Raw genomic sequence first — 16228 nt, forward strand, 5'->3', positions numbered from 1 at the left:
ATACAGTAGAGATAGTTATTTACATTCTTCGAACATTTATTTGGTTAGTTTACGAGTTTTTAAAGTGTATCTATTTAATGTAATAAAAATTGATAGAAAAATGAAAGTTAAAAAATGAGTGACAATCGCTTAAAAACGCTAAATTACTTGTACCATTGAAGTTTATATTCTTCTTTTAGTATTAAATGAATAAGGTAGTGAATTCAATTTTTTGTTTACACTGCTTATTGTTGTGGAGGGATGTATAAAATATTGTGTAAATACTGTATACATATAAATTTGTTGGGAGCACACAATAATTGGATTTGATTTGCTTTGGTGAAAGGAAATTTAAATGGATGATGAGTGATTCTGATGATACAGATGTTTTGCTCTTAATTCCACCTGACCTATTCCTTGTACCATCATCTTCAGAATCTGATATTAGTTCTGATCGAATGAAAACAAATTATAGTAGTAAAAAAACTGGAGTAATATCAGAACTTGTGGAGCATATGCAATCATTAGAAAGCAGAATTTTTGCTATTGAATCCAAAGACACTAGTTTAGATGTTACTTTTCTAAATAATTCATTGGATTCACAAATTGAAAATAATTCAATTGCCAAATTTAGGCAGACATTACCTAAAACCAAACTTTCTGTAAGTGAAAACTGTAGCTTACAAAACACTCCTATAAAACCTCGTCAATCCTTATCTGTTCCATCAACCCCTAATGGTAATTCATTGCCAAACCATATTAATTTTTGTCAAAATGATATAAACTTGGGGAATCATCTTTTTGTGTCTACGGCTACTAACGTAACTAATGCTAATAAACATGATGAAAATAAGCATGGTACTTTAATATCCCAGTCCTCTGTGGTGGTTTCTTCTGCTTGCAATGTGGGTTTTCCGCATGTTAATGTTACATCTTCTGGAGGGAAAACTTATTCTCATCCAGTTAATTGTAGAAATACAGATAATATATATGTTAAGCCTTCTGTCAATCAATTGCGTTCAATACCATCTACCTCAACTTTACCTAGCACAACAGAACAACCACAGTCAAGTTCTAAAACTAACATACCAGAAATGGAACTCTCTGAAGTTGATGAGTTACTTCAAGAGATGGAGGCTACTGAATTAGAATTGTCAAAAAGGATAAACAGGGTTTCTATGCATCATTGTCTTAAGGAACAAAATAATATATTAACTAATGATAGTAATGACAATTTTAAAAAAGGATATAATAATATGTATAAAAATTCTGTAAATCGACGATTGGAATTTAAATCACAAGATTCAAATGAATGTCATGATGTTTTATCAGTAAAATCTAATAAAAAATCTGATATCCTTGCTGATATATCCTTACCATACTGTGATTCATTCCATATAAATGAGACTGATAAAATGATCTCAGAATTTAAAACATGGGAGCAAAGTATACAAAGTCAAGTTTCAAAAATTGGAGAAGTAGAACACACAGATACAAATTCAAGCAGTATTGATAAATCAATTGCAAAAGCAAATGATGTACAAAATAAGGAAATAGTTACTCAACAAATCCCTTTAAGTATAGATAATGTAAATAATATGAATTCAGTGAATATGAATAATATTGAAATACGTAATGTGCATAAAAAGATAGATACTTCATTGCATGATGAATCAACACAGTGCAATACTGCAACATCAACAAAAAGTACAGAATATAATGTATTGCATTTGCCAGAACCTTACAAAAGTTTACAACAAAATGGAAATTTAGAACATAACATAAAACAAACATGTGATGTACCACTTGTTAGAAATATTGCTCATGCTTCAACAAATACAGATTTTTTATCAAGGTATTTTTTATTATAATAATTTTATTATAAATATTAATATATAATTAATAGAAAAAAATTTAATATCGGAATTAATAATATGATTTTATTTTTATCTTTACAGAAGAACTTTAGCAAATCCCAGGCTTTTATCACTATCAGATTTTTGGGAAAATAATGGTAACAAAACACAAGAAGAAATACATAGAATCAAATTAGAAGAAGAAAAATTTCGACGAGAGGTATATGAAAGTTTATTATTAATAAATATATTTAATTATAAGATATTCCATTAGAATATTTTTTATAGCATTGTGAACATTTAATTCAAGAACTTCAAAAACGATTGTTAGAGCAACAAGAGAAAGTTGCAGTAGCACTTAGAGTAGATAATGAAAAAAATGAATTAATAACACAATTTCATAATGCATGGTCTAAATTAAAACAAAGAATGAATATATTAGAAAATGAATACAGTGCTTTACAGACGAATTTTAAAAATGTAACAGAAAAACATCAATTAGAGATTTCAGAATTTCAATTACAAATCAAACGATGTGAAGGCGAATTATCAAAAGCTTTAGATCTTGCAGCTGGATATAAAGAAAAAAATGATATTGCAATGAAAGAAAAAGTAGAATTATTAAAAAATCATGCCGACGAATTGGAAAATTATAAATCATTTGTACAAGAAGCAGAAAATAGATATGAAAAATTGAAAATAGAATATGATAAATTATTAGAAAAAAATCAACAATCTGAAGAAACATTAAAGACTCTTCAACAAGAATTAGGAAAGGAACGATTAAAAGGTGGAGAAGTTAGAAATGAAATGGATGTTATTCATAAAGCATTAGATACTTGTGAAGCTGAATTGATTGTACTTAGACAAGAAAAAGAAAACTTACAATTGAAACTAAGAGAAGAAAATGGTAGAAATTCAATTTTAGAACAAAAAAATGCGGCATTACTTTCAACTCTTGATGATGTCAAAAAAGCTGAGGTAATAAAATAAATAATATTTTTCGGCATTTATAAATATTAATTTGTAATAATTTTTATAGAAATTAGCTAGAGACGAAACAAGATTTCTTGCAGAGCAAAAAGAAAAAATCAGATGTGAATTACAAGAAATTTATCAAAAACAAGTTGATGAAGTAGTAAAAGTTAAATTGCAAGAGTTTCAAACTCAACTTGATGTTGCTGAATCAGAATTTCTTGAGGAATTAAAAACTAGACAACAAGTTATTGCTGAATGTGCAGCTAGAAAAATTAAAGATATTATAGATAAGTATGTTCTTTATATTCTCATGAATTTAAAAAGAAATAAAACATTTCATAAATTAATTTATATCAATTATATTTAGACATAAATTAGAAATAAATTTATTGGAAGAAAAACATAAAGAAGAAAAAAGATTATGTGAGCTTCAATTAGCAGAAGCTTTACAGAAGTCGTCGTTTTTAGAATCGCAACTTAATTCTCAACGTGCTACTAAATCTCAGCTTGCAGAACAGCTTCACTCAGTAATGCAAAATCAATGGCAACAAGCTTTACAAATTATATCAGGTAGAATTATTGCAATTTATTATTTATATAATATTATTATTAATTTTGCTTAATATATATTTAATATATATTTATAGGTGGAAATATGGAAAACTTGACACCGCTTCAAAAAATTCATGCTGAAAAATTATTCGAATTAAGAAGTCCAAAAAAGTCTGAATCAATGCCAAATTGTTATACAAAGATTTCTCAAGAACCAATAAAATTAACTTCGCATGTATCAGATATGAGAAAGTTTTGTGATCAAAATGAATGTATGAATACATCAATTGATGAAATCCCATTAAGTAGTAGAAAAGAATCAAAAGATGATCTCCGAAAATATGTGAAAATGGTTAGTTCTATTTAATTTTAACACATATATAAATAATTTAAGATTTGATATTTTATAGATTGCTGAAATGCAGAAAGCAAATGAAGAATTTTCAAAAATTACGGGAAGTATTTCTAGTCCATCTTTAACATGTAGAGAAGTACCAAGAAAACATTATTTTAAAGGAAAGGAATGTGATATTAGAGATGAAAATCATATTGAATGGCAATCTGTATCAAAAGTAAGTAAATTTATTTTGTTTTTTTAAATTAATTAATTAATATTATATTTTTTTCCTTATATATTATAAATTTAGGAAACTAGCGAATTCATTCCAATTTCACAAAAGATATCCATAAAAGGAGAGCAACAAAAAATTAAACCTCCATGGAAATGATTTTACATGTACAATGATATAATGTAGATCATTCATAAAGTGGACCATGTTAAAATCGTGACTATACAGTGCATTTAATTAGATATATTTAAAATGTAACAAATATTTTTTACTTAAATGAAATATATTTTTCATTTTTAATTATGCTATTGTGTCCTTATATAATATTTTCATATATGATAATTTTTTCTTTTTTTATACTTATATAATTATAACATTAATTATTTTATTCCGACTATAATTCAAAGGAAAAGGATGTTCGATAAAAAAACTTAAATGATAAGGCGCGTATCTTTCTCGTCAATGTTATATAGTCAGTGTTATATATATTCGTTAAAATCATTTTAGACGTTTCTATTATCTTGTACTATTTTATTATATTTAAATAAAAAATTATTTTTTATTAATTTACAATAAAATAATATGAATTATCGATAAACATATCGACAAAATGTTTATTTTTGATAACATTTTGATAATACATTTTAATGTATTAATTCGTTATGATCATTCTGGACTATTCGCTATTCTATAAGATTATTTTCAATTTTTATGAGTTTAGAAATATTAGTCATGAAAATAAAGATATACGAAAGTTTAAAATTGTTTGAACACAGATAATGCTTTCCAATCTTTCTATATTATGATTCATAGTTATCCTTGATAAAAAAACAAACCAATTTTATGAATATGGAAAACAAATGTGGAAATTTAGCTTAAACAATTGTACAAACTATTTGAAAGAATACTTGTAATATTACATCACGTATTTCATGAATCATATAAATGAAACATGATTTATTTCAAACACGTTTTCGTGCGACGAGATGGTATGTCGAAGTTATTCAGTGAACTGTTACTGTTGTCACTGAATTATTTATTGACAACGATTCTTGAATAATGAACGTGAAAGAGAAGAACATAATATACAAGTCTAAAAATGCATATTAATTAAATGTACGTCAATTTATATGGCAATTAAGATACATTTATCACAATGAAAAAATATTGTGATTAATGAATTGATGCGTTTAATAAATTCTTTTAAGACTGTTTTCAGACTGTAATGAATTGCGCTTATTGAACATATTACTTTATTAACATAATTATTTTATTATTTTTTAATTTTAAGTAAATTTTTTAAATATAGTATGTAATATTCGTTATTTTTGTTAAATTAATAATTTTAATATGTAAGAAAATTAAAGAAAAAATTCATTTTTTTTCATATCTTATTTTTTTCACAGATATAATATTATTTTATATAAAATTGCATTAATATTTAATCATCTAATCATTCAAAACAGTGAAAGATATTGTCGAATACTAAAAACCATATTAGTCATATCATATAAAATATTTATAACAAGAAAACACCGTCCGAATTTTAACTATTTAAATTTAATATTATTTTTTACTATATAAAACTAAGTACCTTTATAAATCATAGTATAATATTCGGCCAAATTTTGAAAATTTACTAAAATGTAATATAATTTATTCTAACGTGTCATATATCTAGATATATACACATACTTACATAATTTGTTTCGTTTTTAGAATTTTTTTTTTTTTTTACTAACATTTAATTTCAATCTCAGTGAGGACATTATTCTGCAAAAGATTTTACACTTATTACAATACTCTTTCTTGAATCATTACATTTATCTTAGATACAAAATTACGCGTATTTTAACGAATAAAAATTTTCTCTCCTTTCTTCCTCTCTCGTTCAAAAAGAAAATCCAATAAAACTATCTCGGTTACGAAATACACGCATATATCGATCACCATTGCTCACCGGACCGGATATAAAGCTCCGGCGAACATTGTTCGCGGTTTACCTTGAACACACGTCGTAATAAAAAACCGCGAAGAGCCTCGTATATAGGATAGTAAGCGGGACGAGGTGGTCTAACAGTCGATGCCCTTCTTTAGCCGTGACGGCGATCACGCCTACGATCAACAAAGTCCTGGTGGAGCCTAGGCTGGCGCCAGTTACGAGGATCGTACGTACGCGTGACGTACGGAACAAGTTGCCGATTGAAAACGGAAAAGAGTGGAAGAATGCAAAGGGAGGAACGTGATAGTGGCCACCCCCTCTCGGTTTTGTCAAGATAGTGGTAGCCATGAGCGCGTCCGCTCTTCATTCTGTCCGGCTCGGTGGCCTTTAGTCGACCAGGCGAACCTATCGAGCGAAGAAGTAAGAGAAGCACCGCGTGTGTGCCAACCGGATAGAGGCGAGGTTGAATGTGACCGAGAGAAATGCAGCCCGGAACGAAGCGTGCGAGATTCTGTTCCACGATAATAGCGCTACTGTTCCTCATAGGCTATAACGTGGACGCTACGTGGAAGAGGCGGGAGGACAAGACCAAGTGTCCTAAAGTAAAGGGAATCAGAAATTTTGACATATCCGAGGTACGTTCTCGCGACATAGTCATTGTTTCGTTATTATTGTTTGGTCGATGGTAATTCGGCGATGAATTCTTCGTGGAATTTATATATTTGCAGTGCGGGTGTTGGTTTTTGTTGATTTGTGATTTTCTCTAAGTTTGTTTGGTTGAATCAATGTGGTCTGCAATGTGCTTGTTGTAAATAGATAATTGAAAATGAAATGGAAATGGGATAGGTAATGTATATGATGTCTCGTTAGTTTATTTTTTCTTATTTTGAATAATTTTGAAGAATTTTCGAGATTGTTATATTTGTTTTTTGTTTAAATAATGTAACAATGAAAAATATGACTATATACAACAAAAAAATAGTCGGTATGATCATATTAAATGTCTTTATGATTCTATTGTTACAAATAATAACACTAATTTTCTCGAAAGCAAAAGAAAACATATGTAAATCATTATTTTGATAAATTTTAATATTAAAATCTGAAGATTACTTTTCTAAAATCGATTTAAAAGTTTTTTTTAATTATCCAGAATTAACAAGAATAAAAATGAATCGGAAAAAATATGTGATGTACAGATTCAAAGTGTAATAAATTGATAAAAAAATACTATAATGATTCTTGATATCTTCTTACATAGCGAGAAGCTTCATTGTGATCAAATATAGCAAGTTAGCGACATGTTAATGTAGATAATCAACTGCTGAATTTTCCCTAATTGCTTCGACAGAATCATTGAACATCGAGTTACGTGTATCTCGTTGATATTCTGATTTCACAAATAGACGATCACGACGGATATCCGATCAATATGCACGATGAATATATAATAATAATTGCAGGGAACGCAATTGGAACGCGTTTGTTGAATTCTCCCGATTGGAATGAGAATAACAGGAATTACAATTTCCTCGTGGCATTGCGGTATGATTTTAACATCACAAAAGATGTTCAGTGTCTACAATTCATTTAAACGAAATTCTCCGATATTTAATCGAAGAAATTTAGTCAAACGTAAACTTCATTGTAATTTTCGTGATTCAAACAGTGTTTCTCAACTTACGTATCATATCATCAATGTAAAATAGATAAAATGCTTGATATTTATTAATATTTGTGATTTTAATAATTAATGACGAGTATCGAAAATTATTATTAGTTACAAGTGTGAATAATCTTTTATTGATATTTTTATATTATTCTTTTAAACATTTTTCTCCTTTTTTAAATAAATAAATCGACAAACAACTGACCCGGAACAATTTTGAGAACCGATATTTTGAGGAATTTTATTCTATAAGAGTGCAGTTATGGGGAAGACAAAGACCTCGCGTAAAATATCGCGAGTTTCTTTCAAAGGAAGACTCCAGGCAATTTATTTTTGGAACTTTATGCGTGTTTAAAGGAAGGCTATTTCGGACATACTTTGTGTGCAATATAAAACTGCTCGCTTCCATTGAACACCTTTCTGTATATTTCCGTTATATTTATTATTTTAGATAGAATTATTTCTCTTATTTCTCTCTCTCTTTTTTTTCAATTTTGGCAACTCATATGATTCATTGTTTTATTTATAAATTGATAAATATTTATACGATCTAATTATATCTTGAAGTTAATATATCTTATTTGCGTTAAATTAGGAATTATATATATTGCGATTATATATATCTGATCTTTGATTTTATTTATTTTTATGAGTTGATTTTTTTCATTAGATTACTGATAGATTCACAATAATAATAATTATATGGAAGAGATCCATTTTTTTATAGAGATAATAGAAAGATAAATGAAATGTGATGAAATTAGAAAAAAGTTTCATTACTTTCGTCTCTTTCTTTTCTCTTTTCATTTAAAACAAAAATTGATTTACTCTTCATTATGTTATTTTTTTTATAATATCTTAATGATCGTTTGAAAATCTGTTTTCTGAAATATAAAAGAAACTTAGATTTAGTTTCGCAAACTTAGATTCTTATTTATAGTAAACTATTGTTGACTGATAACATAGAGATAATTATTTTTTCTTATTCTAACCTTGGAATTCTCTTTTCAGATAGGCAATGAACTGAATCGTTCAGCTTCATTGATAACCCAAAAACCACTGACGCGATGCTTATTCTTAGTCAATTTTCAAACTCTAGATACACACTATCAATGTTTCCTGACAGAACTAATCTCATAGAATTCACATTAAATAAATTCTGAAATAATTGTTATATTTAAGTATCTCTATTCAACGACACATTTCAAAAAATTCGAAAAATTATCTAATTTTTGCATTAATCAAAATTATTAAAAAAAAAAAATAGAAAAAAGAAAAGAAAAGAAAAGAAAGAAAAAGTAGAAAACACGCTTTGAATATTTGATGCTTGGAAAAAATCAACAACGAATGAATTGTGAATTTTCATCCTTCGTTCACGACGTGTTAATATCGACATGGAGCTGAAATAATGATAATCAAGACAGAGATGGATCGTCGTGCAAGAGGATGAATACACGAGAGGTAGAAAGGGAGATAGTTTTGCATTGCATGCCAAACTAAATGACAGTCCGCGGCAACGATTGCATGACCTGCCTCACGTAAACACCGATGAACCTCTCTGCAGCATTTACACTGGACTGGGATACCGAATTTTCCACTCTCGCATAAATCACTCGTACAATAGACCATCTATCGCTATCGTTCAAAATATAAAAGTTATTTTTGAATAGAGAAGATTAAGAGTTAAATATTCGATTTTATAACATAATAATAATAAAATCACGTGTATTAAAAATGGGAAATTATTTTTACCAAAATTATGGTAAAAATATAAGTATGAAAATAGATATAGATTTTTTTCATACAAGAAAATAAAATTGATCTTCAGATTCTTTTTACACTGTGCATATATCTACAAATTGTACCCTATTTCACTCATCTAGCTTCGTCTATACATAGTCTCAACCTGGCACGAAGCCTTAAATGCTTAATAGAGAAAGAAAAACCCTCTTTTCTAAAGAAACTTTTGCAACACACATTTATCTTCCTTGCAGTTCATGTATAGAACTTTAATAAACGATTTATCGAATATATCTACTTTTAGAATAAAAATAGGATACATATATATATTTGAAGTGATAAATTTAAAATCAAATTTACGTAGATGGTTACCTAAGACAATAAAAATATCCTTTTAGAAATGATATAAATAATTATAATAATTAAATGATAGAAATAGTTCAAAAGACATTTTTGTAATGAAACAACATTATTAAACATGGCATCTCTTGCCACTAACACGATTAATTTAATTAATCGTAAATTACATCTCTCCGTGGAATGCATTTAGTAACCGTCTCCCGCATCTACATACATATTTTCCTCGAGAACTTACTCCCTGCGCTACAAGCAGAAGTCCATTAGAGCGTTTCGATTAACATTGCAGCGCGAACAACAAAAAGAGTGTACAAGGCGTGGATAAGTTGGCGGATTAACCGTGAAGACACGTTTCCTCATGCAGTAATAAAGGGCACGCGTTTTCTTGCAGTTCCTCGGCTCGTGGTATATAGTGCAGTACTATGCAAGCTCTGAGGAGGCCCTCGCTTACAGATGCATGCGAGCCGAATTGTCGATTTCCCCTGAAAGCACCGAGGTTACAATGAATTTCACTTATAGCTTCACAGACGATCCTATCAATGAGCAACTCGTTGGCAATATCACCTGGAAGATACCATCCCCTGAATTGCCTGCACATTGGGTGCACGCTGAGTATCCGTGTAAGTAGAAATTTGGATTCGATTTTCAAATCTTGAATCAATGCTTATCGAATATATATATATTTTTTTTTAATACCTATGCAAATTAAAAATTTTGCGACAAATTAAAGATATATCATAATATGTGCTTTACAACAATTTAATTAAATTATTAAATTTTGCATAAACTTTTGGATAATTTAGGATCTACATCTACTCTGTATAAGGTAAGGAAAATTAAAAAATAATAATAATAATAATAATCTTAAATCTTACGTGTGATTAGTAGATGTAAATATTATTTAGAATATGTTCAATGGTGAAATTTTTATTATTTTTTATAATTTTGTTATAGTTTGATAAATTTTAATTAAAAGTGTAAATCGTGATTAACATTTTCTGGCAATATTAATAAAATTCTATTATTAATATTGGAAGAATATTGATGGAAATTTATTGTTTCGATGTAGATGATTAATATATGCAAAAGTTTATTAATTTAAAAACGAATACTTCCCATTATTTGGAGTAAAAAAAATGGCGGAGTATTTATTCAGTTAAAAATAGCCTTACATATTTCATCCAATTATATTAAGGATACAGAAAGCTGATACTGATAACCATCCAAAAATAGGGTTTTAATTATCTTCTCATAGATTACTCCTTTTTTTAGAGGAAAATAGTAAAGTGATATCTTCTAAAAAAAAAAAAAATATATATATATGTCAATTATACTTAAAAATATAACTTACTTTTTTGAAAGATAAGACATCAACTCCATTTATAGCATAAATATATCAATATTCAGATATTTAAATGATTAAGAAATGTTACTTGAAATTTCACATATAATTATTTATTTATATTTATTTTTTAATGAAAAATGCTTAAAATAATTGCTATTAAATAAAATACATTTTTTTAGATGAATAAATATGTAGATGATGTAGATAGTCCTTTGTTCTTGTTTAAGGAAATATGCAAAAAGAATGATTTTATAATACGTAATGCATATTTTATGAATGCAAATATAAGCTGTAATGTAGACGAAATCTTCTTTTAGAAAGATATGACTGACAGCCGGAAACTACAGATAGCATTATAAATTATTTTTATGCTGTCCAGTATAATGTTATATTTTTATTTCTATACACTATACTTATCTAGTTCACCCACTTCTCTTCTTTTTCTATAGTAACATGTACATATTTTCTATTCAATCGATGTAAGATGATTTATATTTGTTTTATCTCTTTTAAGATATTTTATTCTGATAGAATTGTATATAACTAATTATTATTTGAATATACTGAAAAAAATCAATTATATATTATATTTTATATAAAAGATATGCATAATCTATATCAAATGCATAAAAATAAAAATTTTTACTTACCAAATTGTCAAATTCACAAGTTTTAAACTTTTATTAGTTTTTGATGAAATTAATGTTATATTATGATGTATATTCATAATCATAGATGTTAAAATCACATTTTATAAATCTATTTCATATTTTATAAATCTATCATTTAACAAATCCTACAGAAGAAATATATAAATTCTCACATAAAACAAAAAGAAATAAATCAATCAAAATATAAAAAATGTTGAACTCTCACATGATACTCATATTTTACAGATGAAGGAGTGTACAATACCTATGTACTAGATTCGGATTATAAATCTTGGGCATTGTTGATGCATTGTGCGGAACAAAGCAAAACTCCTCGATACTTATCGAGCTTCATCATGAGCCGAGAACCGAGTCTTGGAACTAACGTTATTTCTTATCTACGCGAGAAGTTGCCCAGGTGAGTAACAATACGATCCTATTTCTCGTAAACGTGAATAACTGACGATTGAACCTGTGCGAGAATTGAATTAATACGATGGATATCTAACACCACACATGTAGGCTCATGAAATATTCATTCCACAATAGAATCCAGAATATTCGAATGTGTAGAAGAATTTGAAAGATTCTGACAGGTTTACTTCGTTGTTCTAACAAGAAAACCTGTCGATTAATAAATTTCTCATTTTTTAATTAATTTTCTACGATCTTCAGAATATTTTAGAAATTTTAATTAAGAAATTCTAGAAAGAATGAATTTGGGACATTTTTGGAATTCATGAAATATTTATTTATGAAATATCAGGTGTAAAAAATATTTCGCATTTTTTTTAATCATATCTCTTAATACAAAATTGAAATTTCTAACAGAACAAATTTTTGTTTAAACTTACAATTTTGTAATAGGAGAATATAATTGAAAAAGAGATAGTATGATAAAATATTTTAGAATTTAATGTACTAACTTCTTTATTTTTTTCATTTATTATATTTTCAGAAAGTGTAAGAAAAATAAAAAATAAAATAAATATAAATTATAATATAAATAAAAATAATTTTTTTTTCTAGTCTTTAACTAGTCGTGCCATCTGTTTGAAAAGTGCTCAAACTTCTCGTGCTTTTTATCGACAGTAAAATAATACAGTTTGATTGGTGGTGCCATCTCTTTGAAACATGCTCAAGCTTCTCGTACTTTTTATCGACAGTAAAATAATACAGTTTGATTGGTGGTGCCATCTTCGCAGGAAATATTGAAACTTCTTATACATAGTTATGGACAAAGTGAATTGTTTAAATAAAATTAACATTAAATTTTTGTTTTAATATACTTAATTGTACTAATTGTAAATGTATAAATTGTAATTAATTTTTTTCAATGTCATTCAAATAATCAATTTTTCGAAAAATTTCATGTTTTACTTCTTATCAAGTTATGTTCTCCTAATACAAGAAAGAAAATTTTTAAGAAAAAGAATTGTTTAAAATTTCTTTTCAAATTTTTAATTTTATATCAGGAGAATATAATAATAGAAGAGATAAGACAAGATTTTTTAAATCTTACATAATTTATAATATTTACTCAGTACGATTCTCTGTGTGATATTACTTACCGGAAATACTATCAATTATTGTTAATCAGTTTTAATTAGTAATTAATTTCAATGAGTATTAATGTAAAATTAATTCCAAATACTTTAAATAAATTCTTACATTACCATTAATTGTTTGATCCTTTTTTTATTTGAAGATATGACATCGATCTGGAGTACATGTTCCCTATGGATCAGAATCAGTGTAACAAAACAGAAATTTCCGAAATGGATATGCTGATTCCACCATCAGTAATAGCCAGAAGAAACAATGCTGCACGGAAACACCCTCTGAAACGGAAGCATCGACGTATTTAAATTTATTATGCATTATTTGTTTAAATAGGTACGATCTTATTATACTTAGTAATAAATGTATTATATTTTCCTTTAGAATTATTAATTCATTCTATATTGTTTAAAATATAATAATAAAAAGTATTAATTTTATTTTCATATGTGTTGCAATATTGTATCTATTAATAAATACATATTTTCTCGTATTAATATATGATCATCTTTGAAATATTGAAGATTTATATAAATCCTTCAGTAAATTTTCTTTATTAATTAAAAACTTGTGAATATAATAATATACGAAATAATTATGAAAAATTGTATTAAAATTGGCGTAATATAAAAAAATTATGCGCAAATATTGTAATATTCAGCGAGTGTCATACTTTTAAGGACGATCACAGTACTAGTCTATTAAAATATTATTATATTATATTTTAAAGTTAAGATTGATTTCAAGTAGATTTAGATAGATAGATTATGATTAAATTATGTGGTCGATTTAAGTACTTAAACATCTGATAAATTTTTGTGATATAAGTGGTAACGACAACAATATACATTTTATACATTTATGAATGAAATTGTAAAAAAAATTAAATTATTGAAATTATAATAATTTTATAATAAAATTTAATTATTGATTTGACAATTTTCATTATTGAAAATTATACATTCGTTCTTTCACTTATATTGAAGAAATTATCGATGACATACAATTTTTTCTTACATTATGCAATATCAGGACAATTGTATATAGGAATAAAATATGTATATACATTAAAAGAATATTTGTATCATTAAATTATTAAGAATATTAAATATTATAATATTATATTTGAAAGAAATATTTTATATTATGTTTTCAATATTACAAATAGACAATATAACCGTTGTTTAATTATTATTTAACATAAATGATTATATTTTCATAGGTTTTTATTTTTCTTTTTGTAACAATTTTATTAAAATTTTATATATTTGTAATATACAAATAAAGATCGTTATAATTTTAATTTAATTAATTAAACTTTTCGTTGCTTGAAATACTGTTAATAATTATATAAAGATTTTTAATATTAATAAAAACTATAGTTTTATGATTAATAATAACATTCTTTCTAATTCTTATATTAAGAATATTGCGTTTTAAACTATAAATATTTACAATTATATAACTATCTATAATATAGTACTACGCAGTACGTAAAATAACACAGATGTTTCAAAATATTTGCCTATAGAAGTCAGTGAATAATTATTGTTTAACTATTTTTTAAAACAATTTTTTTATAAATTTTATCCCACATTATATTTTTCTATTCTTAAAATAGTTAATCCGAAATTTGATTATATGTTTAAAGTAAAGCTTTATTATCTAAAATAATCTAAAACAATAAGTATTATTTTAAACTATTGTAATTTTAAATTGTATTTTATAAAAACATTCCACATACTTCCCGCATACCTAATAATTTAATTTATTATTTTATTATATCAAATATTTGGAGTAATACAAGTTTTATTGTTAAATCTAAAAATGTAATACATATTATTAGAAAATTCCACGCATTAAATTTTCATTTTACAATTAATGTCTCTCAGAATAATAAATGTTTCTGGTATACAGGTTAAAATAGTTTTTTTTTTTTGATACATGTTGATTGCTTGATGTTTGAAAATTAGAGTGGCCAGTCAGTGGTTATTGAGTAATCAATTGAGTAGTTAATGATTACTAAATGTCCATCAATGATCAATCAATAAATGGTAACTGAGTAATGGATAATCAATGGACAATCAATAGCCAATCAATAGTTTGTTAAAAAGTAATCAATTGCCAGTTAATTTTCAGACAAAATTCATTTAGATATTATTCGTCGATCAATCAATCAATCAAAGATTAATTAAAAATTAATTGATAATCAATTGTCAATTTATTTATCAATCCTTCAATGAGATCCAACATGTATCCAAACATCCTGTATACTGTTTTTCGCAGCGAAAGGCTAAGAGATCAACAAGAAGGGTGATGAAACAAAAGCTACTTAGACACTTTGGGCTAGTTTTATTAATTCAATTAACAACGTGTTATAATACTCTTCGTCTCTTTCTCTTACTTATAATTACATAATTGTAATGAACTTGTTATTGTTTTCTTTAGACCCGTCGTCTTTCAACATCTTAGTGTAACTCATCCAAAGTCGCGGACACACACTTGCAGGAGCACGTAGGATCATTATGATCATCATAATCATCATCATCATCATCATCATCATCATCATTATATGTCATCATCAACACCACCATCATCACCATTAGAATCGTTATCGTCAACAGTCGTCGTCAGATAATCACCCAGCGCACCTAGTACTTAATTTTATTGGATATGGCAGCTACAACTTATAAGAAATATTACAAAATCACTGAAGATTCGTTCTTCTTGCGTCTCGATAAGTTTTCTCACTCACACAAAACGATCATACCGACACGAGCTTTCCTTCATGTAGTTTCACGCGACGTTCTTTTTCATTTTTTTCCTTTCTCCCCCCCTTCCCCCCTTTTTTTTAAATGATTTCAGACTTGTCTTCGTATTTGTGGTGGGCCTGCTGCTCGTCGACGTTCTCGCAGCCGTTCCTCGCTAAGTATAATACCGATATAACGCGATCGATGGCATCTCTTCGATTTCTCTTTATTTGTTGATTCTTTTTATTTCTTTTTATTTCTTTTTTTTTTTTTTTTTTTTT

At 26.8% G+C, this 16228-nt stretch overlaps 2 protein-coding genes across 3 annotated transcripts in view; both read left to right on the plus strand.

The window, feature by feature from the left end:
• The first annotated feature begins 200 nt into the window (after positions 1–200).
• LOC102679879 lies at positions 201–4237 on the plus strand. Its single transcript, XM_006620918.2, has 8 exons — positions 201–1834; positions 1938–2055; positions 2124–2816; positions 2878–3104; positions 3181–3383; positions 3461–3717; positions 3776–3937; positions 4013–4237. Exons 1-8 carry the CDS (start codon positions 339–341, stop codon positions 4091–4093), a joined length of 3237 nt encoding a protein of 1078 aa, XP_006620981.1. The 5' UTR covers positions 201–338; the 3' UTR covers positions 4094–4237.
• Positions 4238–5978: 1741 nt separating this feature from the next.
• LOC102679755 (apolipoprotein D) overlaps positions 5979–16228 on the plus strand; it is an 18711-nt gene continuing 8461 nt past the window's right edge. Inside the window, exons 1-4 of one of the 2 annotated variants that reach the window (XM_031513040.1) lie at positions 5979–6511; positions 10034–10262; positions 11884–12055; positions 13346–13543. In XM_031513040.1, coding sequence (XP_031368900.1) covers positions 6359–6511; positions 10034–10262; positions 11884–12055; positions 13346–13505 — 714 coding nt within the window. In that variant the 5' untranslated portion in view covers positions 5979–6358 and the 3' untranslated portion in view covers positions 13506–13543. Of the gene's footprint in view, positions 6512–10033; positions 10263–11883; positions 12056–13345; positions 13637–16228 lie in introns of those variants that run through there. The other variant, XM_006620917.2, reaches the window with a different exon arrangement.

The sequence above is a fragment of the Apis dorsata genome, unplaced genomic scaffold (assembly GCF_000469605.1).
Source record: "Apis dorsata unplaced genomic scaffold, Apis dorsata 1.3 scaffold_563, whole genome shotgun sequence".
In the NCBI taxonomy this organism is placed as follows: Eukaryota; Metazoa; Arthropoda; class Insecta; order Hymenoptera; family Apidae; genus Apis; species Apis dorsata.

What these genes read in the sequence shown, in the direction of transcription:
- LOC102679879 (XM_006620918.2), top strand. Translation starts at nt 339, where the DNA reads ATGATGAGTGATTCTGATGATACAGATGTTTTGCTCTTAATTCCACCT. An exon ending in AATACAGATTTTTTATCAAG is followed by an intron (nt 1,835 to 1,937) that starts GTATTTTTTATT and finishes TTATCTTTACAG; the next exon opens with AAGAACTTTAGCAAATCCCA. An exon ending in AGCTTTACAAATTATATCAG is followed by an intron (nt 3,384 to 3,460) that starts GTAGAATTATTG and finishes ATATATTTATAG; the next exon opens with GTGGAAATATGGAAAACTTG.